General features: G+C 47.7%; 2 protein-coding genes and 1 long non-coding RNA gene across 7 annotated transcripts in view; 1 reads left to right on the forward strand and 2 right to left on the reverse strand.

Moving 5' to 3' along the window:
* Positions 1–26,865, forward strand: part of DHRS7B (dehydrogenase/reductase 7B) — a 92,749-nt gene that overhangs the window by 58,682 nt on the left and 7,202 nt on the right. Inside the window, exons 1-6 of one of the 5 annotated variants that reach the window (XM_032263475.1) lie at positions 5,838–6,163; positions 8,575–8,709; positions 12,359–12,537; positions 18,552–18,661; positions 25,477–25,693; positions 26,521–26,613. In XM_032263475.1, coding sequence (XP_032119366.1) covers positions 8,594–8,709; positions 12,359–12,537; positions 18,552–18,661; positions 25,477–25,693; positions 26,521–26,613 — 715 coding nt within the window. In that variant the 5' untranslated portion in view covers positions 5,838–6,163; positions 8,575–8,593. Of the gene's footprint in view, positions 1–5,837; positions 6,164–8,457; positions 8,710–12,355; positions 12,538–18,551; positions 18,662–25,476; positions 25,694–26,520; positions 26,614–26,865 lie in introns of those variants that run through there. The other 4 variants (XM_032263478.1, XM_032263476.1, XM_032263479.1 and 1 more) reach the window with 4 other exon arrangements.
* LOC116540132 (heterogeneous nuclear ribonucleoprotein A1-like) lies at positions 19,632–20,666 on the reverse strand. Its single transcript, XM_032263480.1, has one exon. The coding sequence runs from the start codon at positions 20,658–20,660 to the stop codon at positions 19,635–19,637; it is 1,026 nt and encodes a 341-aa protein (XP_032119371.1). The 5' UTR covers positions 20,661–20,666; the 3' UTR covers positions 19,632–19,634.
* Positions 25,572–26,521, reverse strand: LOC116540134. Its single transcript, XR_004264319.1, has 2 exons — positions 26,214–26,521; positions 25,572–25,898 (listed from the first exon to the last, which is right to left on the reverse strand). It is a non-coding gene; the product is annotated as an uncharacterized LOC116540134 (long non-coding RNA).

A 26,865-nucleotide genomic window follows, 5' to 3' on the forward strand; every position in this document is an offset into this window, starting at 1 on the left:
CTGTAATCCCAGCACTTTGGGAGGCCGAGGTGGGTGGATCACGAGGTCAAGAGATCGAGACCATCCTGGTCAACATGGTGAAACCCCGTCTCTACTAAAACTACAAAAAATTAGCTGGGCATGGTGGCACGTGCCTGTAATCCTGGCTACTCAGGAGGCTGAGGCAGGAGAATTGCCTGAACCCAGGAGGCGGAGGTTGCGGTGAGCCGAGATCGCGCCATTGCACTCCAGCCTGGGTAACAAGAGCGAAACTCCGTCCCCAAAAAAAAAAAAAAAAAAAAAATGAAATTGAAGGTAAAATAAAGACATTCCTATATAAACAAAGACTGAGATAATTGGTGGATTGCAGACTTGTCCTTCAAGAAATGCTGTATTAAAGGAAGTCCTTTAGGCTCAAAGGAAATGACTCAAGACATTATCTTGAAGTCCCAGGAAGAAGGCCCTGTGAGAGAAATAAGAGGAAAACAAAATGTATCTATGAAGAAAAGTGAGAAATCTGATGGTGGGGGAAATAGATTGACAACTTACTGTATGCCTGTCCTAAAGAGACACAGCCGTGTCCTCAGGAAATATTTGCTAGGACGCTTGGTAAAGAAAATGACAGGGCACCTGCTAGGCTATTTTTAAGTGAAATCATAGATGTTGGGAGTGGCACAGCCTTCTCAACTCATGACGCTTGCCTTCCCAGTCAGTCTTTCCAGCATGTGCCCTTCCTCCTGTGTGTTTATTGGCATTAAAAGTCAGTGTACTAAAAGCTTTCAGGAGAGCTGTTATAGAAACTTGCTTCAGAGTAAAGGGCATTTCCTAGTTAAATTTCACAAAAATGTTTTTCAGTTCTAAAAATAACTTGGAATTCAGGGTGAGCCATCATCCTAGATAAATTTCAGTAAGGCAGATTTGTCTGAGAGAAAAAGCAAACAGAGACATGATGATCTAACTCTGAGGAAACCAAGACAGGAATTTGTTGGAATTCAAAATATTCCAGTTTTAACCATGAGACTACATGAAATTAAGCAACATTTAATATTTAACCCCCAGTGAATGACATATTTTGCTCCAGGATGTGATTTGTTTGCTGTAATTTGTTTTAGTGGTATTTTGCCGAGATGAAGCTGCAGGAATGTTTGGTTTTCTTACGGCAACTGGTGAGTAGTTAAAATGGACTGAGAACTTTTGTTCTTCAGGATTCTGCTTAATACTGAGCGTAGGCTAACAAAATAACACATCTGGGCTCTGTTTATTCTGTAATCTGAGGGGATTGGATTAGATTATGTCCATGATACAATTTTTTTTTTTTTTTTTTTTTTGAGACAGAGTTTCGCTCTTGTTACCCAGGCTGGAGTGCAATGGCGCGATCTCGGCTCACCGCAACCTCCGTCTCCTGGGTTCAGGCAATTCTCCTGCCTCGGCCTCCCGAGTGGCTGGGATTACAGGCATGCGCCACCATGCCCAGCTGATTTTTTGTATTTTTAGTAGAGACGGAGTTTCACCATGTTGACCAGGATGGTCTCGATCTCTTGACCTCGTGATCCATCCGCCTCGGCCTCCCAAAGTGCTGGGATTACAGGCGTGAGCCACCGTGCCCGGCTATACAATCTTATTCAACAAACGTTTATGAAGTTCTCACCACATAGATGGTGTGAGAGTCAGAATGAAAGGCCAGACCCTGAGAGAACTGCTGTCTAGGGAGGCACGTGGCAGTGAAGGGAAATCATTGTGATGCTTTGTGAGATGCCATGGAGGCCACACTGAAAAGAAGTGACTAACGCTGTCCAGGTATGGAGGTCAGGGTTGCTGGGTGGCTTGAAAGATTTCAGGGAGGAGATGGTGCCCAAGCAGGACTGGAAGATTGAATAGGAGTTACCAAGGAGGACAGCAGGCAAGAACGAACTTCTAGAGACCCGCTTTTTCTTTTACCTTCTACTTATCAAAAAGTATTTAGCATTGAGAGTGTTTTCTATAATGAAGGCTCTTAAAATTATCATTGAATATGTCTTGAGAATCCTTGGTACCATTTAAAATACAGGTATAGGCTGGATGCAGTGGCTCATGCTTGTAATATCAGCACTTTGGGAGGCTGAGGCAGATGGATCACCTGAGGTCAGGACTTTGAGACCAGCCTGGCCAACATGGAGAAACCCCGTCTCTACTAAAACCACAAAACTAGCCAGGTGTGGCAGTGGGTGCCTGTAACCCCCACATACTCAAAAGGCTGAGGCAGGAAAATTGCTTGAACCCAGGAGGCGGAGGTCTCAATGAACTGAGATCGTGCCACTGCAGTCCAGCCTGGGTGACAGGGTGAGACTCTGTCTCAAACACACACACACACACACACACACACACACACACACACACAGAGGTATAATCTAAATAATCGAGTTAAATTAGGAAGAAATGGCTTTGGTACGTTGTCTGGACGCTAGGGGACATTTACTTCTCGAGTTTTTGTCAGTTCTGTGTATTTTACTTCTTGAGTCTTTGTGCTGACCACTCTAGTGAATTGAATTCACTTTAAAAGGCATATCAGAAAGTAAAACTGCTTTTGTTGCATTTCTATTCCTGCTACAAATCTCCCAGAGTCTGCTTGCAGTGAAGTGTTAATAGTGAGGTCTCTTTCTGCCCTCACTTCATTGCCGCCACGAAGAAAATCCCGTGAAATGTTACGAGGGATTTTAGTTGATGGAAAAGCAATACAAACGACCAGATTAGCTAGGTGCTTAAAATAGCATCAGGTGGCCTCCTGTAGCCCTTGCCACATGGTAATTAAATGTTTGTGACCGATCATTCTCCTCCCTGCGTTAGTCCACGCACACGGTGGCATCGGGTTGGGTCTTGTTGATTCATTGATAGGGTCCAAGCTCCACATTCCTTAGTGGGTATTCAAATAATTGTTGGCCGACTAAAAGAAGGAATGAAATATAAAGGGCCCAATGTTTCAAATGAAGGGAGCATAACTGAAAAAGCACTGAATCCAAATTATATCCATCAACTATGGATGGTTCCTTCACATATTCAGGCAGATGCCCTGACCATTCGTTACTCGCTCTTCGCCTGCCTTTCTTTTCCCTCAGCAGCTCTCAGCACGTTACATTCGTGCATGCACATTTTATGTATCTTGTTTATTGTTTGTTGCTTTCATTACTGCATTATCTCCATGAGGATAATAATTTATTCCCAGTTTTGTTTACTGCACTCCAGAGCCTGTAACAGTTAGCACACAGTAGGTGTTTAGTGGTTATTTGTTGAATGAATCCATGCTACAGCAGATACATAGTGGGTAATTGTGCTCAATCTTTTTATTTAAATTAAAAAATTTTTATTTATTTGTTTTGAGACAGGATCTCACTCTGTCACACAGGCCAGAGTGCAGTGGCGTGATCACGGCTCACTGCAGCCTCGACTTCTGGGGCTCAAGCGATATTCCCACCTCAGTTTCCTGAGTAGCTAGGACCACAGACATACGTCATCACACCCTGCTAATTTTTACATTGTTGGTAGAGATGGTTTTACCACGTTGCTTGTTGATTGACTGATAGATATGGCAGGTCTCAAGCTCCTGAGCTCAAGCGATCCTCTCGCCTCGGCCCCCAAAAGGGCTGAGATTACAGGCATGAACCACTGCACCTGGCTGTGCTCAATCTTGAGTGCAGATATTGTCATTTATTGTGCTTCATTCTGGTTGTTGTTTTTTTTTTTTTTGTTTTGTTTTTAAGACAGGATCTCATTCTGTTGCCTAGGCTGGAGTGCAGTGGCATCATCGTAGCTCACCATAACCTTAAACTCCTGGGCTCAAGCAGTCCTCCCACCTTGGTCTCCTGACTAGCTGGGACTTACAGGTACATGCCACCACACCCGGTTAATTTTTTCAATTTTTTTTTTTTTTTTTTGAGACGGAGTTTCGCTCTTGTTACCCAGGCTGGAGTGCAATGGCGCGATCTCGGCTCACCGCAACCTCCGCCTCCTGGGTTCAGGCAATTCTCCTGCCTCAGCCTCCTGAGTAGCTGGGATTACAGGCACGCGCCACCATGCCCAGCTAATTTTTTGTGTTTTTAGTAGAGACGGGGTTTCACCATGTTGACCAGGATGGTCTCGATCTCTTGACCTCGTGATCCACCCGCCTCGGCCTCCCAAAGTGCTGGGATTACAGGCTTGAGCCACCGCGCCCGGCCCAATTTTTTCAATTTTTTAAATGGTGTATCAGTATGTTGCCAGGCTGGTCTCAAACTCCTGGGCTCAAGCAGTTCTCCCACCTCAGCCTCCTGAGTAGCTGGGGTTACAGGTATGAGCCACTGGGCCAGCCTTGCTTTATTCTTAAGTTTCTGAAACTGATGCCTGCATATAGTTCCTCTTAGATACTCTGGTTGATGCTCTAGCATCTCCTTTTAAACTAGATTTCTGAACTCTTAGATTTCTGACCTCATACTTACATTGGCATCTTGTCTGTCTTGTTGCTCTTGTTATACGTAATTTTTAAAGACAATAATCTGATTTAGGAGTGACAAATTAGCAGTGGCCCTGGCCAGGTGCTGCTTGCTGTTCAGCCAGCACAGCAGTTTGAATTGTTCTGACTTTGAATGAAATCTTCAGGCAAGGCTTGCACTTTGGACAGCCCACTACTCTCTGTTGTTTTACATTGATTGTTTCCTTCATTATCACAATTATTTAATTTTTGTGTGTCTTTGTGTATTGTCAGTCTCCCATAGAGCCTGGCTCCATGACGTCAGACAGCTTTTCTCCTTCGTTCATTGCCCTCCACCCCAGCCCTAGCCCCGTGCCTGGTTCCAGAGGGAGCACAGGAAGTGTAATTGACCGGATGAGTGTACAACATCCAGGATCTGAGGTGATCCCTGGTGTGGGTGTGGAGGAATAAGGTTGGTCTTTCTACCAAACATACTTAAACATGGCGAGTCCTTAAAGCTGCCAGCTTGGCTGCTATTGCTTGGAATGTTTCTGAAATCCTCTCTGGGAATTGTCTTTTTTCAGTTTATGATTCAACAGCAGAGTTGTTCAAGATTTTCACATTTACAAAGTGCCTTCCCATGCATTTTCCCAATGGAGCGATCATCCCCATTCTGATGTGAGTGTGCTTAGTCTCCTGCAGTGAATGAAGCTGCCCGTGTTGCACAGCAAGTCTGCAGCACGGTGGCCTTGCCCCCTCCCCCATGCCAACCTGGTGTTTTCTCTTCTTCACCACCATGGTGAGTGCTTGTCCAGTTTCTCTCAGAGTCGGGGCGGGGGGCCTGGGCCTCTCATGTGTTTTCTAGGAAAGAGTGACATTAGTCCAGCGTCTTCCAGTATTCACTTTTTTTTTTTTTTTTTTTTGAGACAGGGTCCCACTCCGTCACCCAGGGTGGAGTGCAATGGCATGATCTCCACCTCCTGCATTCAAGCCATCCTCCCACTTCAGCCTCCCAAGTAGCTGGGACTACAGGCGTATGCCACCCTGCCTAGCTACTTTTTATTTTTGGTAGAGATAGGGTTTTACTGTGTTGCCCAGGCTGGTCTCAAACTTGTGAGCTCAAATAGTCCACCCACCCTGGCCTCCCAAAGTGCTGAGATTATAGACGTGAGTCACTGGTCACTGTGCCTGATATAAATTCACTTTAAAAAGCACGTGAAAAAACAAAATTGATGTGTCCAGGTTCCTAGGTAGCCATATTAAATGCTATAATTGTTAAGGAGGGCTTTTGGGCCGTAATGAACAGGCAGCCTTGGCACGGGCTCTGCCTCCTGTTTGTTGTCACTGCAGTCGTGTGCCGTCATGTTACAGGGCCCGGGGCTGGGCTTTGGCACCTCTCCCTGCTCCCCCCCGCCCCCCCGCCCCGCCACGGGATTGCCGGGAAGCATGTGCTCAGTGTCTTACTGAAGAGCAGAGCTCACTTCAACGTGGCTGCTCTTCCCAGGATTGAACACTCAGGAGCCTGGTCTGAAATCTCCAGTCTTATTTCAGGTTTTATTTTTATGAAAGCCAGCCTGTACTCTTTTAAACCAGGGGCCTGAAGGCTGGCTTCTGAAAATACACCCCACAGGCCACTCTGCCGTGGCTTGTTTAGGCATTCCAGGGAGGGCTTGCTGACCTGCAGGTGTCCTCTGGCCCAGGTCAAAAGACCAGAGAAGACACTGGCGCCAGGACCCGCCACTGGCAAGGTAGCTGCCATCCGAGGTAGGATATTGTTCTTTTTTTTTCAGTTGAAGACAGCCTTAACTATGGCTTCTCAGACGTTTGAGACAAACAAAAAAAGCAGTTTGACCCTGCCTTTACTTTCTGAAAACGACAGAAACTTTCAAATATATTTTAAGAAACAGGTCATAAGCATGACCCATAGTTTATGTCACCTTAAATAGAGCAGCTGATCAGAATTGGCCATTGGTTATAACATAAAATAGTAGGTATAGGTTTGTGGGAACAGGATCCTGACTGCTTTAGCAGTGCTCAGCAACTCTGTGCCGTGTGGTTTCAGTGTCTTGCCTTCCAGTTGGAACTCCTCTCTGCCCCTTAGCCCGATTTCCTTGTGTGTAACATGGCAAATTATTTCATGGTTAATCCTTCTTAAAGACCTGAAATTGTTATTTTTAGAAAAACTTTAGTAGGTTTTGAGATCCCCTCCTTTGATTCTCAGATGTGACTGTTAGTAGTTTAATTTCTTTGTGTGGTTTCTGAGTAGATTCCAACGACCTATTTTTATTAACAGTTCTTTAAAAAAAAAAAAAAAAAAAGCTTGAGAGAAAGGAATCTTAGGAACGGATTCCATCTGTGAAATGCAATGGAGAATTCTGGCCAAAGTAGAAGGAATGGAAGGGATGGCATAAAGGGTGACATTTGTGCTCAGAGTTGATTTCTTGGTGATAGTCTCATGTCTAATTTGAGGTTCCAGAAGCTCTTTAAAGGGTGGATGAGCTGCAGAAACTGATGTGAGGGAATTAGACAGCGGTGGGTTCAGCAGAAAGCAAAGGAGCAGCAGTATCCCAGAATCATGGGAAGGAGCCCCGAACTCTGGCTGCCTGGGCCCAGGGAACACTCACCCTTAGAAGGACTTTGCCACCTTTGCACTCTTAACCTGGGTCTAGAGCTCATTGATCTGGCAAGGGATGAAAACACAAGCAGACAGCATTGGTATGTGAGCCCCTGAGCTCTGTCCCTTTCTCAGGCCGGTTCGTGAGGCTCAGCATCAGTGCGAGACCTTGCTTTGGATCTCTTGCCCGAGGACTAAGGGTGTGGCTGAGTGCATACATTCCATGTGTAGGTGGTGCCCTCTGCTTCCAGATGCCGTGTGCACTGTGGTTTCTATTTGAGGGGCTCTCACCTTTTTCTGGCTTCAGTCTCTCTCCCCACGTCTCTGTCCTGCTTTCTGCCATGGCTCCCAGTGGTGCTGGATGGACTCTGTCCTTTCTTTTTATAAGTTGATCTCCAAAGGCTGAACATTGTGAGCAAGATATTTTTTCCCAGTCCCTTTTTATACAATCAGTCTTACCTTCTCAGTCCATGATCTGGCTATATATCTGAAACTAGCAGCTAACAAGGATTTTGGTATAAAATACGTGATTGATAAATTATATTAAAGCCCTTCTTGTATGTCATTTTCAAAGAAAACAGGCTTCCCTTTGACCATGCTTTATGTAGACTTATTTCCTAATCTGGAAATGTGGCTAGCTAGAACACTGTTTCTCCCACTGCGAAGCTGTCCTTCTTGCTGGCAGAAAGCCCTGGACATCACAGCAAGGTGATGGGGTTTCCCTGGCTAGTTCTCATGGCCATCCTGACTTCCAAAGACAAGCGCATTAAAAAACAAAATTGTGTGTGTCCAGGTTCCTAGGTAGCCATATTAAGTGCTGTAATTGATAAAGGAGGGCTTTTGGGCCACAGCGAACAGGCAGCCTTGGCACGGGCTCTGCCTCCTGTTTGTTGTCACTGCAGTCGTGTTACAGGGCCCGGGGCTGGGCTTGGCACCTCTCCCTGCCCAAGGAGGCCCAGCAGTGTGGCCACATGCCCTGAAGAGTAGAACAGTTAGGAGGGCTTTCAGAATTTGAAAAACTCCTAGAAGGAGTCGGGACCCATCAACATGAACAGCTTCATCTGGTCAGGAAAGTTATGCTGGAATTGAACCTGATTCTCAGATAAATGGCTTGCTCTGGGGTATCCTTTCCCACCATGGTCGTTCTGTGTTAGCAGGGGAGAGTTGGCACTGGATTTTTTTTTTTTTTTTTTTTTTTGAGACAGGGTCTCACTCTGCCACTCGGGCTGGAGTGCAGTGGCGCACTCTTGGCTCACTGGGCCTCAGCCTCCCAGGCTCAAGCAGTCCTCCCACCTCAGCCTCCCAAGCAGCTGGGACTACAGATGCGCACCACCATGCCTGGTTAGTTTTCGTATTTTTTGTAGAGACGGAATCTCACCATGTTGCCCGGGCTGATCTTGAATTCCCAGGCTCAAGCGATCCCCCTGCCTTGGCCTCCCAAAGTGCTGGAACTACAAGCGTGAGGCACTGTGTTCGGCCTTGGCAGTGGCTTTTAATTTACTTTGCATTCTGATTTGATAGCAACCCACCAGACTGAATGCAACGTGCCCTCTCCCCACAGCAAGCGGCCCAGGCCAAGGATGGATCCCATTCACCTGGTGCCATGTTTGCCTCAGGCAAAGTGGTCCCCAGGGCCAAGAGACCAAGGCTGGATGTTGTGTCAGGTGCTCAAGGAGTCTCAGAAGTATACAAGACGGTGTGTAGTTTTCTCTCTTTTCTTCATGTCGTAGATTGCTAGCTTGAGTTTTAATTAGGTTGCATGAAAGTGCAATTTGTTGGGAGCTTTAATCATCTTCCACTGGGGAGCCTTGCTGGGCTGGTTTATTTTCATCCTGCTCCTCCCGGGGTGTGAGCAGGGGGTTGAGGGACATTTTAGTACCTGTCTGCTCTTTCCTGCTTTGCTGGCCTTGATAACCACATTTTCTAACATAAAACTCGGGACATGAGAGCCTGACTGCTGACAATGTTGTAGAGCTTTTTCCTATATGTTAATTTGATTAAACTGAAGGGTTTATGAAGACATAGCAGTTAAACAACACTGGACACTTAATGAACTTCCTTTATTTGGAAAGAACCACTGTTCATAAGCCAGGGGTCCCTACAGAGAGCCTTGGGAGTCTGATTGTTGGGTGAGGTCCTGGGCCAGGAACTTTGAGTTAGTCACGGTCACAATGATGCTGGTGGCAGCTGTGCCTCTGTGCACACAGATGAATTCATCCAACCTTGTAACAAACCAGGAGGCAGGTCCTTTCACAACGTCAGCTCAGAAGAGAGGACACCGAGGCCCAAGGCAGTGAGGCCCTTTTGCCAGGCTGCCAAGTGACTGGGTCCGGGTGTCACCCCAGCCAGGCTGGCTTCAGGTTCATCCTCACGATCCCTGCACTGCCACTGTTATGCTGCGATTTGTGTTTTTCAGGCGGTCTCTGAGTTTTGGGAAGCAACAGGCTGCATACTTGGCTCTTGACCCCCATAATCTCAGCAGCGTTCTACCTTAGCCCCAGGTTGTAGGTTTGAAATGGGGTGGACTTCACAGGCTCTGGCTTCCAGCAGCCCATGGAGGAGTGTTCAGAGGAGTTTTCACCCAACACGCCTAGTGGAGCCCAGGCCCCCACTCCTTTCACACCTCAAGCTCATTGTGAGCAGTGGCGGGTCCCTGGGCTATTCTGGACAAGGCGGGTAATCCTACCCTGAGACCTGCCTGGTACAAAGACCTGGGATTGCAGTGAGAAAAAAGCTTTTAGCAAATAGCCATCCAGCTGGGTTGAACTCTACCCAAGCCTGCACTCCTCAACCAGCTTATTACATGCAAGTTCTAAGCTATACTTACTTACCTGGAGCCTGCTCTCGCTTTCTGTCAATTGTTATAATTCTCTGGTAAAGTTATATCAACAAACTGGCAACCATTCCTGCCTCCTACTGTTTATCCCTCCTTCCCCTGGGAAACCCTCCCACATTCCCTGTTTTCAGGATCTTGGTCCTGTGCAGAACTCCAGGCAACGCCCACAGAACCCAGAGTGGCACAGGCCTTGGTGCCTGCTCTCCACCTTTCCCGAGCACTTCCCAGGTTCCAGACACAGGGTCCTTAGGACCCAGCATAGCCTGCAGGCAAGAATACCTGGCCAGAGCTTCCTCTTGGGGCAGGGATGGTACCAGTGGTGTCGGGGCGAAGAGCTTGGTGCTTTAGATACCGCTTTAATCCCCAGTTCATCCAGCGGAGGCTTGGCCTAGTGTAAAGCAAGAGGGAGCTGTAGCCACACAGCAGATAGTAGCTGAGGAGCTTTCAGAAGTGGATTAAGTGGCAGTTTGTGGGAAACTGATTTTTACAGTCTAAGAATGTGGCTATTTTTTATGGTCAAGAATTCTGGTGTGGCTAGGGGTGGTGACTCATGCCTATAATCCCAGCATTTTGGGAGGCTGAGGTGGGCAGATCACCTGAGGTCAGGAGTTTGAGACCAGCCTGACCAACATGGTGAAACCCCGTCTCTACTAAAATTACAAAAATTAGCCAGGCTTGGTGGTGTGTGACTGTAGTCCCAGCTACTCAGGAGGCTAAGACAGGAGAATTGCGTGAACCCGGGAGGCGGAAGTTGCAGTGAGCCAAGATCCCGCCTCTGCACTTCAGCCTAGGTGACAGAGTGAGACTCTGTCTCAATTAAAAAAAAAAAAAAAAAAAAAAAAAAGAATTCAAGTGTATCTGGAAAAGCAGGTGAAAACGTAAATGCTAAACTAGTTGAGTTGACAGTTCCAGTTGCGGTAGAATCCTCTTGCAGGGGGCAGTTTAGCATAGATCAGGACAGCCACCTGAACGTGAACTTCAGGATCAAAGCGACTTGGTGCATAGACAGATGCATGTTGGGAGTCCGCAGTATTCCTGACTTCACTCTGGCATCCAGAGTTGATGCCCTGGATGGGATATTAAAGTAGGTGGGTGAGGTGTTACATCATTGCTCCAAGCTGATGAATAATTTAAAGCTACAGGCTGGTTTGCCAGAACTCTCTTCGTGGTTTCTAGCCTCTTCTTTCCTGAGACGGATTCTGTGCTCATAAACCACAGCCCTGGAGTTGGACCGTGAGCCTTCTGTCTCATAGACTCTGGCTTGTTCCTCAAGTGGACTCCAGGGCATTGCTTTCCAGTGACAGCACATGGTGCTTACCATGGTCCTCACCAGCTGAGGTCACCAGGAGATGAGGTCTCCCTCTCATCTCCTGCTTTGGGTATAGGCGGACAGGTGAATGTGGAGGAATGGGGGAGGCTCAGGAGAAGTCAGGGCAGGTGGGGGAAAAACACATATTTCCCGAGAATCAGCTGCACACTGTTACACACACACTCATACAGCCTCCGGGTTTCACCTGGCCGACCATGGCTCAATGGGGAATGCTGGGTGGGAACACGCCACAGGCACAGCGGGGCAGCACACTCCCTGGCTGGAGCCCATGCTGGTGCTTGGCACAGGGCCCTGCAATGAATCCCTTTGGGCGTCTGTGAGGCCTGCGGTCAGAAGTCCATCTGTGGCCCTCACAGTAACAGTGGAGGGGCTGCCCCACCCAGAAACATCCGTCCTCTCAGGGTCTACTCTGAAGAGGGTAGGACTGGTACAATTTCTTTTTCCTTTCCTTTTTTTTTTTTTTTTTTTGAGACGGAGTTTCACTCATGTTACCCAGGCTGGAGTGCAATGGCGCGATCTCGGCTCACCGCAACCTCCGCCTCCTGGGTTCGGGCAATTCTCCTGCCTCAGCCTCCTGAGTAGCTGGGATTACAGGCACGTGCCACCATGCCCAGCTAATGTTTTGTATTTTTAGTAGAGACGGGGTTTCACCATGTTGACCAGGATGGTCTCGATCTCTTGACCTCGTGATCCACCTGCCTCGGCCTCCCAAAGTGCTGGGATTACAGGCTTGAGCCACCGCGCCCGGCCTCTTTTTCCTTTCCTTTAAAAAACCCTTTCTAGTTTCACAAATATTCAGGGATTGAAAACAGGCGTTATTTGAGGTAAGGCCAACGCAGGCTTCCAAAGGAGAGAAGGTGAGTACTGACACGTGACCTTTTCCTGTTAACACTGCGGGTGACCGCGTCCTAGGCTGAATGGCAATCTCCGCTTGTTCCCTGAGGGGCAGCACGAGGCCTGTGGCTTTTCTGTCTGCTCTTGTCAGTACTGAGTGAGAGGAGGAAGTTCCGCAATGCTGAACAGTCGGCCAAGGGTGTAGGGCCTGGGACAATACTTGCCGGGGCTTAGAGCTGGAGTCCATAAAGATCTGGGATTCCTATCAGATGAGAGGAAGAGCCTAGGCAAGTCCCCTGAGCTCTGCTACTTTGTCACTGGTGTGTTTGCTTTTGGTTCTTCCAGGAAGAGTCTGCTGAAGGTGAGGGCCATGGACTTCATCACCTCCACAGCCATCCTGCCCCTGCTGTTCGGCTGCCTGGGCGTCTTCGGCCTCTTCCGGCTGCTGCAGTGGGTGCGCGGGAAGGCCTACGTGCGGAACGCTGTGGTGGTGATCACAGGCGCCACCTCAGGGCTGGGCAGAGGTAGGTCCTGGAGGCAGTGCTGCCAGGGGGTGGGGAGAAGTCAGCCAGGGATCAGGAGCTTCCCAGCCACACAGGGATCACCACCACAAAGGCCCGAAGCGGCAGCAGGAAGTGCAGATAAGGGAAGGGGGCTGGATGGCACTGTCCTTGGTCCAAGTGGGAAAAGCAGGTGCCAAAGCACATTAAGAAATGACTCAGCATCAGGGTGGGAGGCAAGAGTGAGCGAAGCAGCCTGGCCCTGGGGGGTGGGATGGGATGCATACCCCTCGCAGGGCAGCTCTGCTCAGCCCCAGTTGCTTGCCGAGGTAGGAATTTTATGTGAAATCTCCCAATTTCCAAATAGGGACAGCTAATTAAAAACATGTTTTTACCTCTATGAGGACCAAATAAAACATGTCTTTTCTTGGATTCAGCGGGGACCTCCAGTTCGTAGCTTTGATGCACGCTGTGAGCCTTGCCATCCCAGTGCCAGGCCCCTGACTGTACCCTCAGTATGGTCTCAGCAAGGCCCGAGACAGGATAAATGGCACCTCAGCCATTCCAGGGTCTCCACTGTAGGTCCATTGCAACCCAGTGAATACCGTGAGCTTCTAAGTCTCAGGAATGATATTCCAGGACACTGGCTTGGAGTGTCAAAACCTGGGCTTCCCCTTCTCCCATTTCTGGAAGGCTATGTGTTACAGAGCTCTGCTGTTTTCCTGCCACACACGTATATTGACTTGGCACATTGCACGTGCACACACCACACCATCTGCCATCCATACTCACGCTGAGTTCCATGGAAGAAGGCTGAGGAGTCCCCTGAATTGTGGTGACCCCACCCGCCGCTGCATCTTCTGGTTGCTGATAGCTCAGCTGGAGCTGATGAATCACCTGCTAAGTGGGAGGCTCTGGGCCAGGTGCTAGGACAAACGTGTGAAAGACAGGGTCCCTTCCTTCAAGGATGTCACCGTCAACTGTTGTAAGGAGAAAGGCAAGGACTTTTCTCTGTATATTGCCATTGCAGTAACGTATGCTCCCAAACCAGCCTGCTGGGGACAAGGCACATGTAAATGTGCTGGGTGGTGCTAAGCATTTTTACATGCATTATCTCATTGACTTCTCGTAGCTAAGATTCAGAGAAGGAATGACTAGGACTTCCAGCCAGAAGGTGCAAAACCAAGAGTCAAACCCACATCTCTCTGTCTAGAACTCACAGTCTTAAAGCTTCAGCAGGGGAGATGGCCAGGTAAAAGGAAAGGTGGGCTGGGAGACAGGACATTCCAGATGGGCCCAGAGGTGGGAGCAGCATGGTCGCACAGGGACTCATAAACAGTTGGGTCCTGCATGAACATAGAGGAGCAGATGGGCCTTTGTAGTGGAACTGACTTGCAGTCGGCCAGGGGTGGCCTCAGAAGGCTTTAAGGAGTATGGAATCATTTATGCACCACTGTGGATGTTAGGTGAGGTCTCCATGGGTGAACACCATGTCTGTCATTGGATATCCAGACCTTTGCAGGGACAGCTGTCCACAGGCCCTTTGCCATCATCAGTCCTCTGACCTTACTCAGTTACTATATATAGAGTGGTCAGCAGCCACTTCTCTTGAGCTCAAAGAGAAGCATTTTGTGAAAGTCCTTGAAGAGCATTTGAGAGATGGCAGAGATGGAGCTCTGCGTCACAGGTGCTCCCATCCGTGGATGTTTGAGAAAAATGCTGTCATCTTCATTCTGCATCTCCTCTCCCGACACCAAGATTATGAAGGGAACAGAAAATGTCACAGAGGTCACCAGGCCTGTCTATGTATCATAAGATGTCAGGCCTTTCCTGAGTTCCTGTCACCGCTTATATTCTGCCCCACTTAACTTCTTGGGAAGAAGAGTCCCTCCCTCCAGATAAAGTAGGGCAGATTCTTAACTGGCCCTGTCAAGTACAGCCACGGTTGATGTCGCCAAGGATGCGCTGCTGTTCCCTTACTACTTTGAGGGGGCAGAGCTATATGCTGTCCTCAGTGGCTCTGCCTGCTGTGCAGCCACCCAGAAGGCTTGGAGCTATGCAATGAGTCTTCAGGTTTCATATCTATCCTATCCTGTCTCCTGTTTTGTATTTAAGCTTCTTGAGCTTGTCCTTGTAGAATAGTGGGACCTCTGACTAAAGGAACAGAACGTTCTGGATGCCTGCTTCCTCCAGCTTTAGCCACATGGCTGTGCACAGCTCTCTTGATTTCCAATCAGGCGTGCCGGTGGCACTGGGCAGTCACCCACAGCCCTTCACATACGGTACCTTGGAGTTGTTCTCCTTTCTCCTTGGATCCTCCTACCTTCCAGTATCAACTTTTTCAAGAAATGAAAATGGAATCCTTCCAACCTGTTGTTTTCATTTCTGTCACTCCCTACACAAACTTTCATTTCCTCTCTTTTTAGCTTTGCTAGGAAGCAAAACTCAAGCAGAACTGAGGCAGTCATCTTCCCAAAGTTGTTCAGACTCCTGTGGGCCTCCTACCTTTGGTTCTGTATCTGCACCCTTTGGTGGCCCTCACAAATGTCCTATGCATTGGTCAGGACAAGACAAAATGGGGTGAGGAAGCAAGGAGGGCCCAAGGTTCCTAACCTTTGGGAATGATTTCTAAACTGGATGAGCAGTTTTAGCCTCAGGAATGCGGGCATCTGGCTTGGAATGTAGCCACCACCCCCCTTCTTACTGTGGGGACTTTGCTGCTCTGCTGAGAAGTGCACCAGGGCAGGTGGGGCTGGAGCACTGGGACCAGCCCTCAGTACCCAGGGTGGGTGCCCTCTCTGAGCTTCCGCCCTTTGTCGGGATGAGCCAATGAACACAGCAGCCTCATGTCCTTCAAAGAAGATGGTGTGTCTAGATTGAGATTGCTTAGCACCTCTTTCCCAAAGACTGTCAGGTCTGTGGAGAGGCACCTGGGGTGAGCCAGTGCTGTGTGGGGAGCTGAATGAGGAGCTGTGGACCACAGGGAGGCTTTACACCATGAGACAGACATCAGGGAGCCTCCCCTCAGGCCTCTCAGGACCCCTGGTGCTGAAGGACACTGGAGTTTCCTCTCCTCCCCTGTTTTGAGCCCATCTAGCTTTAAGGAAGTTTGACACTTCTTTAAGGGAAGGGCTATTCAGTACCCACTGCCTGCCCCTCTGACCTTTCCTTCCTTCCCAGCTGAGGAGCTAGATGGCAGAACTGATTTTCTGACCCCACAGCATTGGCCCCTCACCATCTGGCTCCCTGAGATGGAACTAGCCTGCAAAGGCCATTCCCGTCCATGAACTGGGAGCTAGGGCACCACCTGGTCACGTGGGCTTCTAAGATTTGGTCTGGAACCAAGTCGGTGGCTCACTTGGTGTCAGGTCAGGGGCCGAGGTATCCTGTACAGATCTGCTGGTGAGCATTTGAGGGAGACTATACCTCAGATGAGGACAGGAGTGCCTCTTTAAACCAGCATGTGGCTGGGTGCAGTGGCTCACACCTGTAATCCCAGCAATTTGGGAGGCCCAGGCAGGAGGATCACTTGAGGTCAGGAGTTCTAGACCAGCCTGGGCAACATGGCGAAACTCCGTCTCCACAAACATTAGCCAGGTGTGCTGGCATGTGCCTGTAGTCCCAGCAACTTGGAAGCCTGAGGTGGAGGATCACTTGAGCCTGGGAGGTTGAGGCTGCAGAGAGCCACGATCACAGTACTGCAGTCTAGCCTGGGTAACAGACCAAGAGACCCTGTATCCAAAAAAAAAAAAAAAAGTCAAGAACTACGTTTCAGTTTTCATCATCTGTTTTTAGAACATTATTTATTTATTTACACTTAATATTTTTATTTTTTTGAGACAGGTCTTGCTCTGTCACCCAGGCTGGAGTACAGTGGTGTGATCACGGCTCACTTGACTTCCCAGGCTCAAGGGATTCTCCTACCTCAGCCTCCTGAGTGGCTGGGACTATAGGCATGTGCCACCGCACCTGGCTAAGTTTTTCTTTTTTATAGAGACAAGATCTCCTTATTTTTCCCAGGCTGGTCTGAAACTCCTGGGCTCAAGCAATCCTTCTGCCTCAGCTTCCCAAAGTGCTGGGATTACAGGCATGAGTCACCATGCCCAGCTACAACGTTTTTACAAAGTAGTTCAGAAATACGGCCAGGCACAGTGGCTCATGCCTGTAACCTCAGCAGTTTGGGAAGCCATGGCAGGAGGATCGCTTGAGCTCAGGAATTTGACACCAGCCTGGGCGACATGGCAAAATCCCCATCTCTACAAAAACACAAAAATTAGCCAGTCATGGTGGTGAGTATCTATGGCCCCACCTACTCTGGAGGCTGAGGTGGAAGGATCACTTGAACCCAGGAGTTCGAGGCTGCAGTGAACTTGTGCCACCGCACTCCAGCCTGAGCAACAGAGCAAAACCCTGTCTCTAGAAAAAAAAATTTTGATAAATAGAAATACAAAAACGACAATTGACCCTGCGGTAGTGCTGTTTATCTAGGGAGCATTGCAGTAGGAGAGTACCTACCTTAGCTCATTCGGTCCCACAGCCACACGCCCAGGGACTGAATGAGCTAAGGTAGGTAATCTCTTACCACAGTGCTTGATAGATGAAAAGCATCCTAAATAAGAGGAAAGTCAGAAACACAGAGGTTCTAACTTACCGGAGCTCAAGTCTAGCTCAAGTCCATTCTCTTGGCTGCTGGGCTGCTGCTTTTCATAAGCTGTATGCACATTTTCAGGGCACTATTTATTTATATAGGATATGCTGCAGGGAAGGCTCAGCAAGAAGTGGCAGCATCACCCTCTGCTTCCTCTCCTCCCATCACTGTTTCCTTCCTGACTCCCCACAGGGTAGTCCTCCACCCCCGGTTCTGAGGGTTTACCCTCCTGCGTCCTGGGCTTTTTTTTGTCGGGCCCTCCTGCTTAGCCACGGGAGAATTAACCTGTGACTCTTCTGGGGCCCCCATTCAAGGCTGATCACGGCCTTCCCTGGGATTGGATCAGGGCTGGATGGGAAGAGACAAGACAAACTGTGTGGCAGGGGCGTCGTGTGGATGTGAGCTCTGGGGCCCGCCCACACGTGAGAGCGCCCCTGCAGCCAGCGCTTAGGTCCCTCCTAGGTTTCGGCCCTGCGGCTCTCCTCTCCATTCTTGAGATTCCCCACAATCCCTCTGGCAAATTCTCTTTTTGCTTTACCCCAGTGTGAGTTTAGTTTCTCTTTCTTGCCACCAAAACAATATGGAGCACGTGTCTGACTAGCTTTGGACTGTCCCTGCTGTGGTCTTAGTTGAAGTCCTCATCAGTTGTCACCTGGAGGAGTGCGGTGGGCTCCGTAGAGTCTGCTTTCCTCCAGTGTCTCCACTCCCTCCTGCCCAGTGGGACTGAGCCTTTTCAAAGGCAGGCACCCTTCATAGTCCTCCGTGTGGCAGGCACTCCCATGCACTGACTTGACCCCTCTATAGCCAGTGAGGCTGTTAGACCTTCTGTCCCAGCCCCATCTGCCTGTGGCCCCTCAGGCACTCTGCTCCCTCTGCCTCAAGGACTTCCTGGGAAACAGCCCATCAGACCTTGGAAAGGCCTCAGTCCTCTGCCCCAGCTTTTCTACAGGACCATGTATTTCCAGGAGAGCTGTGCCTGGGTAGTGCCACCACACAGCCTTGGCAGGGCACGGCACCATAATAGCTGGCCCTGACTGTCCTTGCCTGTCAGGACAAGCCCCTGCCTGAGTGACGCTGAGCTCCCTCGGCTGTGAAGATGGGTGATGCTCACAGCTGATCCAGGTGAACAGAAGTATCATGGGGTGTTCTGAGCATGGTACTTAACACATCTGTCCATCTCAGCCTGCCTTTCTCTTTGCCATGTGGATGTCTGTAGCATTGGATATGAGCCTTGCACTGGGCCCTAGCTCCCAGCTTCATGCTGGGCCACATAGCAGGGGCCAACATAGACACGTCAAGGGTGTGAAACAGCAGACGGCAACACTGGGTGAATTTGAACTGAGCGGCACTGGGGAAGAATGACTGTCAACGCTCTTTTCTCTTCCCTTAGAATGTGCAAAGGTCTTCTATGCTGCGGGTGCTAAGCTGGTGCTCTGTGGCCGGAATGGTGAGGCCCTGGAAGAGCTCATAAGAGAACTCACTGCTTCTCATGCCACCAAGGTGAGCCAGGGGTGTGCTTTCCATGGGGAAGGAGTGCAGGCCATCTTCTTTAGGCACTGAGGAGGTGGTGGCCCACTCCTGGACTGCTGAGCTGCAGGACTTCCATGTGTCACACTGTCCCAGGGAAGGCGGCAGGTCTCTACAGCAAACTGGGCCCTTTGCATGGGGAGGGAGAACTGTCCAGTGGTTTACATCCCAGTGCCCCTGCTGGCTAGCACTGTGAGTTTAGAAGTTTCTCTCTTGTTCTCCCTTTCCTTTTACCTGGCTAAGCTCTACTCATTGGGTGGGAATGGGGGTTGGTGATGACTTTAAAAGTTTTTTTTTTTTTTTGAAATGGAATCTCGCTCGCCCAGGCTGGAGTGCAATGGCACGATCTCGGCTCACTGCAACCTCCGCCTCCCGGGTTCAAGCAATTCTGCCTCAGCCTCCCAAGTAGCTGGGATTACAGGCACATGCCACCATGCCTGGCTATTTTTTCTATTTTTGTAGAGACAAGCTTTCACCATGTTGGCCAACCTGGCCTTGAACTCCTGACCTCAGGTGATCTGCCCACCTCGGCCTCCTAAAGTTCTGGGATTACAGGCGTGAGCCACCACACCAGGCCTTGTTTTTTCTTTTCTTTTCTTTTTTTTTTTTTTTTAAAAGACATTTATTCAGCGTCATGATCAGACATTTAGCAATCAACAGCATGGGTGCAAAAAAAAGAAAAAGAAAAAAAATCTACATTAAAACCCTTTGTTGGAATGCTTTACACTTTCCGCAGAACAGAAACTAAAATAACCTGTTATACAATTAGTCACAAATACAGTCCTCGAGTTTTTTGCCCATACACATGAGGATTTGTCTAAATCATGTCTTTGTAGCAGCTAGGCCCTGCCACCACTGTGCTTGGCTGAGTTCACAAATCTGTTGTAACCTGTAGCTTCCCTGTCACTTCTCTGGCTCTCCTCTCCTGCTAAGCTTTGTTTCCTAATTACAATCTTCTGCCACTGCCATAGCTACTGCTGCTACTGGAACCGCCACAGCCACCTTGGTTTCGTGGTTTGGCAAAGTATTGGCTGCCATCACCATAGGGGCCAGAGCTTCTGCCTCCAAAGTTTCCTGCCTTCATGGGTCCAAAATTTGAAGACTGATTGTTGTAACTGCCAAAATCATTGTAGCTTCCACCACCTCCAAAATTGCCTCCATCATTACCAAATCCATTATAGCCATCCCCACTGCCACCATATCCACCACCACCACGGCTGCCACCAAAGCCACTGTGACCACTGAAGTTTCCTCCACGACCAAAGTTGTCATTCCCACCGAAACCACCTCCACGACCACCACCAAAGTTTCCAGAACCACTTCGACCTCTTTGGCTGGATGAAGCACTAGCCATCTCTTGCTTTGACAGGGCTTTCCTAACTTCACAGTTGTGGCCATTCACAGTATGGTATTTCTGAATGACAGTCTTATCCACGGAGTCATGGTCATCAAAGGTTACAAAGGCAAAGCCCCTTTTCTTGCCACTGCCTCTGTCAGTCATGATTTCAATCACTTCAATTTTTCCATACTGTTCAAAATAATCTCTCAGATGATGTTCTTCAGTGTCTTCTTTAATGCTACCAACGAATATTTTTTTCACAGGTAAGTGGGCACCTGGTCTTTGAGAATCTTCTCTTGAGACAGCTCTCTTTGGTTCCACAACTCTTCCATCCACTTTGTGTGGCCTTGCGTTCATGGCTGCATCCACTTCCTCCACAGTTGCATACGTGACGAACCCAAAGCCCCTGGAGCGCTTGGTGTTTGGACCTCTCATTACCAGATACTCCATGAGCATTCCCCATTGCTCAAAATGGCTCCTCAGGCTCTCATCGGTTGTTTCAAAGCTCAACCCTCCAATGAAGAGCTTCCTCAGCTGTTCTGGCTCTTTAGGAGACTCTGACTTAGACATGATCGCAGGGAGAAGAGAGATTTTAACGATGCTTCTTCGGCGGCGTCCACGGGTAGAAAGCATTTTCTTTTCTTAAACAGCATCTTTCTCTGTCATCCAGGCTAGAGTGCAGTGGCACAGTGATAGCTCACTGCAGCCTTGAACTCCTGGGCTCAGGTGATCTCCCACGTCAGCCTCTTGAGTAGCTAGGACTATAGGCGTGTGCCACCACACCCGGCTAATTTTTTTTTTTTGAATTTTATATAGAGACAGGGTCTCACCATGTTGCCCAGATTGGTCTTAGACTTGTGGCCTCAAGTGATTCTCTCACCTCAGCCTCCTCACTGTGGTTTTGATTTGTATTTCCCTAATTAAAAATGATGTTGATAGGCCGGGCGCGGTGGCTCAAGCCTGTAATCCCAGCACTTTGGGAGGCTGAGGCGGGTGGATCACGAGGTCAAGAGATCGAGACCATCCTGGTCAACACGGTGAAACCCCGTCTCTACTAAAAAAATACAAAAAATTAGCTGGGCATGGTGGTGCGTGCCTGTAATCCCAGCTACTCAGGAGGCTGGGGCAGGAGAATTGCCTGAACCCGGGAGGCGGAGGTTGTGGTGAGCCGAGATCGCGCCATTGCACTCCAGCCTGGGTAACAAGAGCGAAACTCCGTCTCAAAAAAAAAAAAAAAAGATGTTGAGCATCTTTTCATGTGCTTATTGATCATTTATAAATCTTTGGAGAAGTATTTATTCAGGGCCGGGCACGGTGGCTCACGCCTGTAATTGCAGCACTCTGGGAGGCCGAAGCAAGTGGATCACTTCTAGAAGTTCGAGACCAGCCTGGCCAACATGACCAAACTCCACCCCTACCAAAAAATGAAAAAATTAGCTAGGTGTGTTGGTGCACGCCTGTAGTCCCAGCTACTTAGAAGGCTGAGGCAGCAGAATCGCTTGAACCCCAGATGTGGAGGCTACAGTGAGCCGAGATTGGCCCAGTCGCACTCCAGCCTGGGGGACAGAGTGAGAATCTGTCTCAAAAAACAGAAATGTCTGTTCAGGTCCTTTGCCTGCTTTTAAAATCAGGTTGTTGTTTGTTGTTGTTGAGTTTAGGAGTTCTTTATGTATTCTGGATATTAATCCCTTAAAGATATGTGATTTGCAAATATTTTCTCCCATTCAGTATCATTTCATTTTCTTTTCTTTTTTTTTTTTTTTTTTTTTGGAGAAAAGTTTTCCCTTTTTTTCCCCGGCGGGGGTGCAATGGGGGGAACCCGGCCCCCCGCAACCTCCGCCTCCTGGGTTCAGGCAATTCTCCTGCCTCAGCCTCCTGAGTAGCTGGGATTACAGGCACGCACCACCATGCCCAGCTAATTTTTTGTATTTTTAGTAGAGACGGGGTTTCACCATGTTGACCAGGATGGTTTCGATCTCTTGACCTCGTGATCCACCCGCCTCGGCCTCCCTAAGTACTGGGATTACAGGCTTGAGCCACCACGCCCGGCCCATTTCATTTTCTTAGTACTCTGGTGCACAGAAGCCTTTAATTTTGATGAATTTGTGCTTTTTTTCTTTTGTTTGCCTTTGTTTTTGGTGTCATATCCATGAGGCTGTTGCCAAGTCCAACATCGTGAAGATTTCCTCCAGTGTTTTCTTCTATAAGTTTTATAGTTTTAAATCTCACATTTTAGGTGATTGATCCACTGAGGTAATTTTTGTATATGTTATTAGCTAAGAGTCCAATGTCATCCTTTTGCATGTGGTTATCTACTTTTCCCAGCACCACTTGTTGAAGACTGTCCTTTCCTCATTGAATGGGCATCCTTACAAAGATCAATTGATGACATATTTGAAGTGTGTATTTCTAGGTTCTTTGTTCTATTCAGTTGGTCTATATGTCTGTCCTACTGGTTTTTCTCCCCCTTAGCAGTGGAGCATGAGGGCAGGAAGCGGGGCGGGGTGTGGCAGGGGCGGGGAGAAGGACCTATACTGTTTTAATTGCTGTAGATTTGTGTAAGTTTTGAGGTCCTCCAAGTGTCCTTTTTCTGGAGTGTTTTGGCTATTCAGGGCCCACCATATTCCCATATGAATTTTAGGATTAGTTTTTCTGTTTCTGCAAAAAGCTGCCCGTGGGATTTTGGCAGGAATAACATCAAATCTGTTGGTCACTTTGGGTAGTACTCTGACATTAACAGTCTTCATTCCGTTAATGCAGGGTGTCTTTCCATGAACGTCTATCTTCTTTAATTTCTGCCAGCATTGTTTATAGTCTTCAGTATACAGCCTTTCACCTCCTTAGATTTATTGCCATGTATTTGTCTTGGTCTGTTTTATGCTGCTGTAACAGCATATCAGAGACTGGGTAATTTTTATTTTTATTTTATTATTATTAATTATTATTATTATTATTATTATTTTTTTTTTTTTTTTAGACGGAGTTTCACTCATGTTACCCAGGCTGGAGTGCAATGGCGCGATCTCGGCTCACCGCAACCTCCGCCTCCTGGGTTCAGGCAATTCTCCTGCCTCAGCCTTCTGAGTAGCTGGGATTACAGGCACGCACCACCATGCCCAGCTAATGTTTTGTATTTTTAGTAGAGACGGGGTTTCACCATATTGACCAGGATGGTCTCGATCTCTTGACCTCGTGATCCACCCGCCTTGGCCTCCCAAAGTGCTGGGATTACAGGCTTGAGCCACCGCGCCCGGCTGTTATTAATTATTTTTTAGAGACATAGTCTTGTTCTGTCACCTAGGCTAGAGTGCAGTAGTGTGATCCTGGCTTGATGCAGCCTGAAAATCCCAGGCTCAAACAGTCCTCTGCCTCAGCCTCCTGAGTAGCTGGGACTACAGGCACAGGCCACTGTGCTGGGTTAATTTTTTTATTTTTTTGTAGGGACAGGGTCTTGCTATGTTTCCCAGGCTGGTCTCAAACTCCAGGCCTCAATTGATTTATCCACCTTGGCCTCCCAGAGTGCCAGCACTGAGTAATTATTAAAGAGATCTATTTATCAAAGTCTGGAGGCTGAGAAATCCAAGTTTGTGGGGCCAGCATCTGGTGAGGGTCTGGTGTCTGGCAGGGGCCTTCTTACCACGTCATAACATGTAGGAAGGCATCACATGGGTGAGAGAGAGGGAAAGGGGCTGAATTTTATCCTTTGATAAGGGAGCCACTCCCACAATGACACATTAATCTGTTCATGAAGTTCCCACCTCTCAATACTATTGCATTGGGGATTCAGTTTCTAACACATGGGTTTTGGAAGACACATTCAAACCTTAGCATATTTAATTTTTTTAACTGCTATTGTAAATGGAATTGCTTTCCTGATTTCCTTTTCAGATTATTATTGTTTGTGTATGGAAACACAGCTGATTTTTGGATGTTGTTCTTGTACCCTGCCACTTTGCTCAGTTTGTTAATTAACCCTTTTTAGCTTTTGTGGATTTGTTGGAATTTCGTATATATAGAATCATGCCATCTGCAAACAGAGATAGTTTTACTTTTTTCCTTTCCAAATTGGGTCTCTTTTTTTCTTGTGTAATTGTTCTGGTTAGCACTTCCAGTATAATGTTGAGTAGCCATTGTGAATGCAGGCATCCTTGTATTGTTCCTGATCTTAGAGGAAGGCTTTCCATCTCTTTCCACTGAGTATGTTATCTGTGGGTTTTTCATAAACATCCTTTGCTGTGTTGCGGAATTTTTGGTCTATTCCTAGTTTATTGAGTATGTTTACCTTGAAAAGGTGTTTGATTTTGTCAGATCTCTTTTCTGCATTACTTGAGATGCTCAAGTGGGTTTTTTTTCTTCATTCTATTAATGTGGTGTATTATAATGATCAATTTTCTTTTTTTTTTAATTTACTTTTTAAAGAGACAGGGTATTGCTATGTTGCCCAGGCTGGCCTCGAACTCCTGGGCTCAAGCAAGCCTCCCACTTCAGCCTCCCCAAGTGCTGGGGATTATAGGCATGAGCCACTGCACCTGGCCATGACTGATTTTCCTATGTTGAACCAACCTTGCTTGCATTCCTAGGATAAATCCCACTTGGTCATGGTGAATAATTTTTTAATATGCTGTTAAATTCAATTTACTGGTATTTTGTTGAAGATTTTTGCATCTATGTTCACGAGAGATACTACTCTATAATTTTATTGTGATATCTTTAATCTGGCTTTAGTATCAAAGTAATGCTGGACTCAGAGTGAATTAAGAAGTGTTTTCTCCTTCTCGTTTTCTAGAAGAGTACGAGAACGACTGGTGTTAATTATCCTTTAAATGTTTGGCAGAATTCACCAGTAAGCCATCCAGTCCAGGACTTTTCTTTGCTGGAAGGTTTTTGATTACTGATCCAATCTCTTTATCCGTTATAAGTCTCCTGAGATTTTATATTTCTTCTTGAGTCAGTTTAGGTAATTTGTGTTTCTCAAGAGATTTATCCATTTATTCTAGTTTTTCTAACTTGTTGGCAAATAATGTTCATAGTATTCTTTTATAATCATTTTTTATAATCTCTTATTATCTTTTTTATCATCTCTTGTCATTTCCGTAAAGTCAGCGGTCCCACCTTCATTTGTGATTTTGGTTATTTGTGTCTTCTCTGTTTTTTCCTTGTCAGTCTAGTGAATGCTTTCTCACTTTTGTTGATATTTTCTGAGAACTAGCTTTTGGTTTCATTGATTTTTGCTGCTTTTCCATATTGTTTATCTGCGCTTTAGTCTTTATTATAATATTTTCTTCCTCTGCTGGTTTTGGGTTTAGTTTGCTGTTCTTTTTCTAGTTCCTTAAAGTATAAAGTTCATTATTGTTTTGAGCCTTAGTGGTCTGTAGTTACATACATCTGTACATACCTCAGATGGCCTGTCACTCAGAAAGTGAATTTGGTGTCTGTTGTATTTGACCAGGTGCAGACACACAAGCCTTACATGGTGACCTTCGACCTCACGGACCCTGGGGCCATAGTTGCAGCAGCAGCCGAGATCCTGCAGTGCTTTGGCTGTGTGGACATACTTGTCAACAATGCTGGGATCAGCTACCGTGGTACCATCATGGACACCACAGTGGATGTGGACAAGAGGGTCATGGAGACAAACTACTTTGGCCCAGTTGCTCTAACGAAAGGTAACAGTTTTGAGAAACCAGCAGTCACAAGTGATATGTTGCCAATTCTTTTTACTTCACGTGGATCCTTTTCAGCGAAACGTTCCCTGTCTCCATCCTCTCTATTGCCCTGGAGTGGGTGTTATTGTTAACAGTTTTGGTATCTGCTTTATAGTTTCTAGTCAAGATGTTTTCCTTTGTGACGGCCTCATTGGTGCAGCCTTACCTACATGTCTTTTTTTTTTTTTTTTTTTTTGAGACGGAGTTTCACTCATGTTACCCAGGCTGGAGTGCAATGGCGCGATCTCGGCTCACCGCAACCTCCACCTCCTGGGTTCAGGCAATTCTCCTGCCTCAGCCTCCTGAGTTGCTGGGATTACAGGCACGCACCACCATGCCCAGCTAATTTTTTGTATTTTTAGTAGAGACGGGGTTTCACCATGTTGACCAGGATGGTCTCGATCTCTTGACCTCGTGATCCACCCGCCTCGGCCTCCCAAAGTGCTGGGATTACAGGCTTGAGCCACTGCGCCCGGCCTACCTACATGTCTTTTTCATGGTGCCTGCAAAGCCCTACAAGGTGAGAAATTGTTATATCCCACCACGGATTTCAATCTGGGGAGAGGCTCCAGCAGGAAAAGGGAACTGAGCTACCCATCTCTAGTGACCTCCATCCTTGTTTCCTTGCCTCTCTCCTCCCTCCTGCTGGCCTGCTGGCACTCTGTGGGGCATAGGAGGCTGGGAGTTCCCAGATAGTCCTTCACCCTAAGGGGCTTTCACCATTCTCCCTCACTCTGACTAATGACTGGAAGTAGGGTACTTGCCTAAGCCCCTGCCTCTGTCCTCAGCGCTCCTGCCGTCCATGATCAAGAGGAGGCAAGGCCACGTTGTCGCCATCAGCAGCATCCAGGGCAAGATCAGCATTCCTTTTCGATCATCATGTGAGTACTTCTCTCTTCCACAAAATGCTTTATTGTTTTCTCCTGACTATAAAAATAACACATTTACTATTCAGAATTTAGACATTGTAGAAATTAACTATCCAGCGTGCAAAGGCACTTTAGAATGTGTTCTCCAGAGCCACAGGCCTGGGTTCAAATTCCGGCTCCATTTTCTGTCTCTTCTGTGACCTTGGGCAAGTGTCTCTACTTCTCGGTGCCCCACCCTCAAGTGTAAATGGACACAGCCTCAGC

This window comes from Sapajus apella, unplaced genomic scaffold, assembly GCF_009761245.1.
Source record: "Sapajus apella isolate SASKATOON/1434 unplaced genomic scaffold, GSC_monkey_1.0 scaffold136, whole genome shotgun sequence".
Taxonomy (NCBI): domain Eukaryota; kingdom Metazoa; phylum Chordata; class Mammalia; order Primates; family Cebidae; genus Sapajus; species Sapajus apella.

Excerpts from the sequence above, each read along its gene's own strand:
- LOC116540132 (XM_032263480.1), bottom strand. The coding sequence starts at position 20,660 with ATGCTTTCTACCCGTGGACGCCGCCGAAGAAGCATCGTTAAAATCTCT.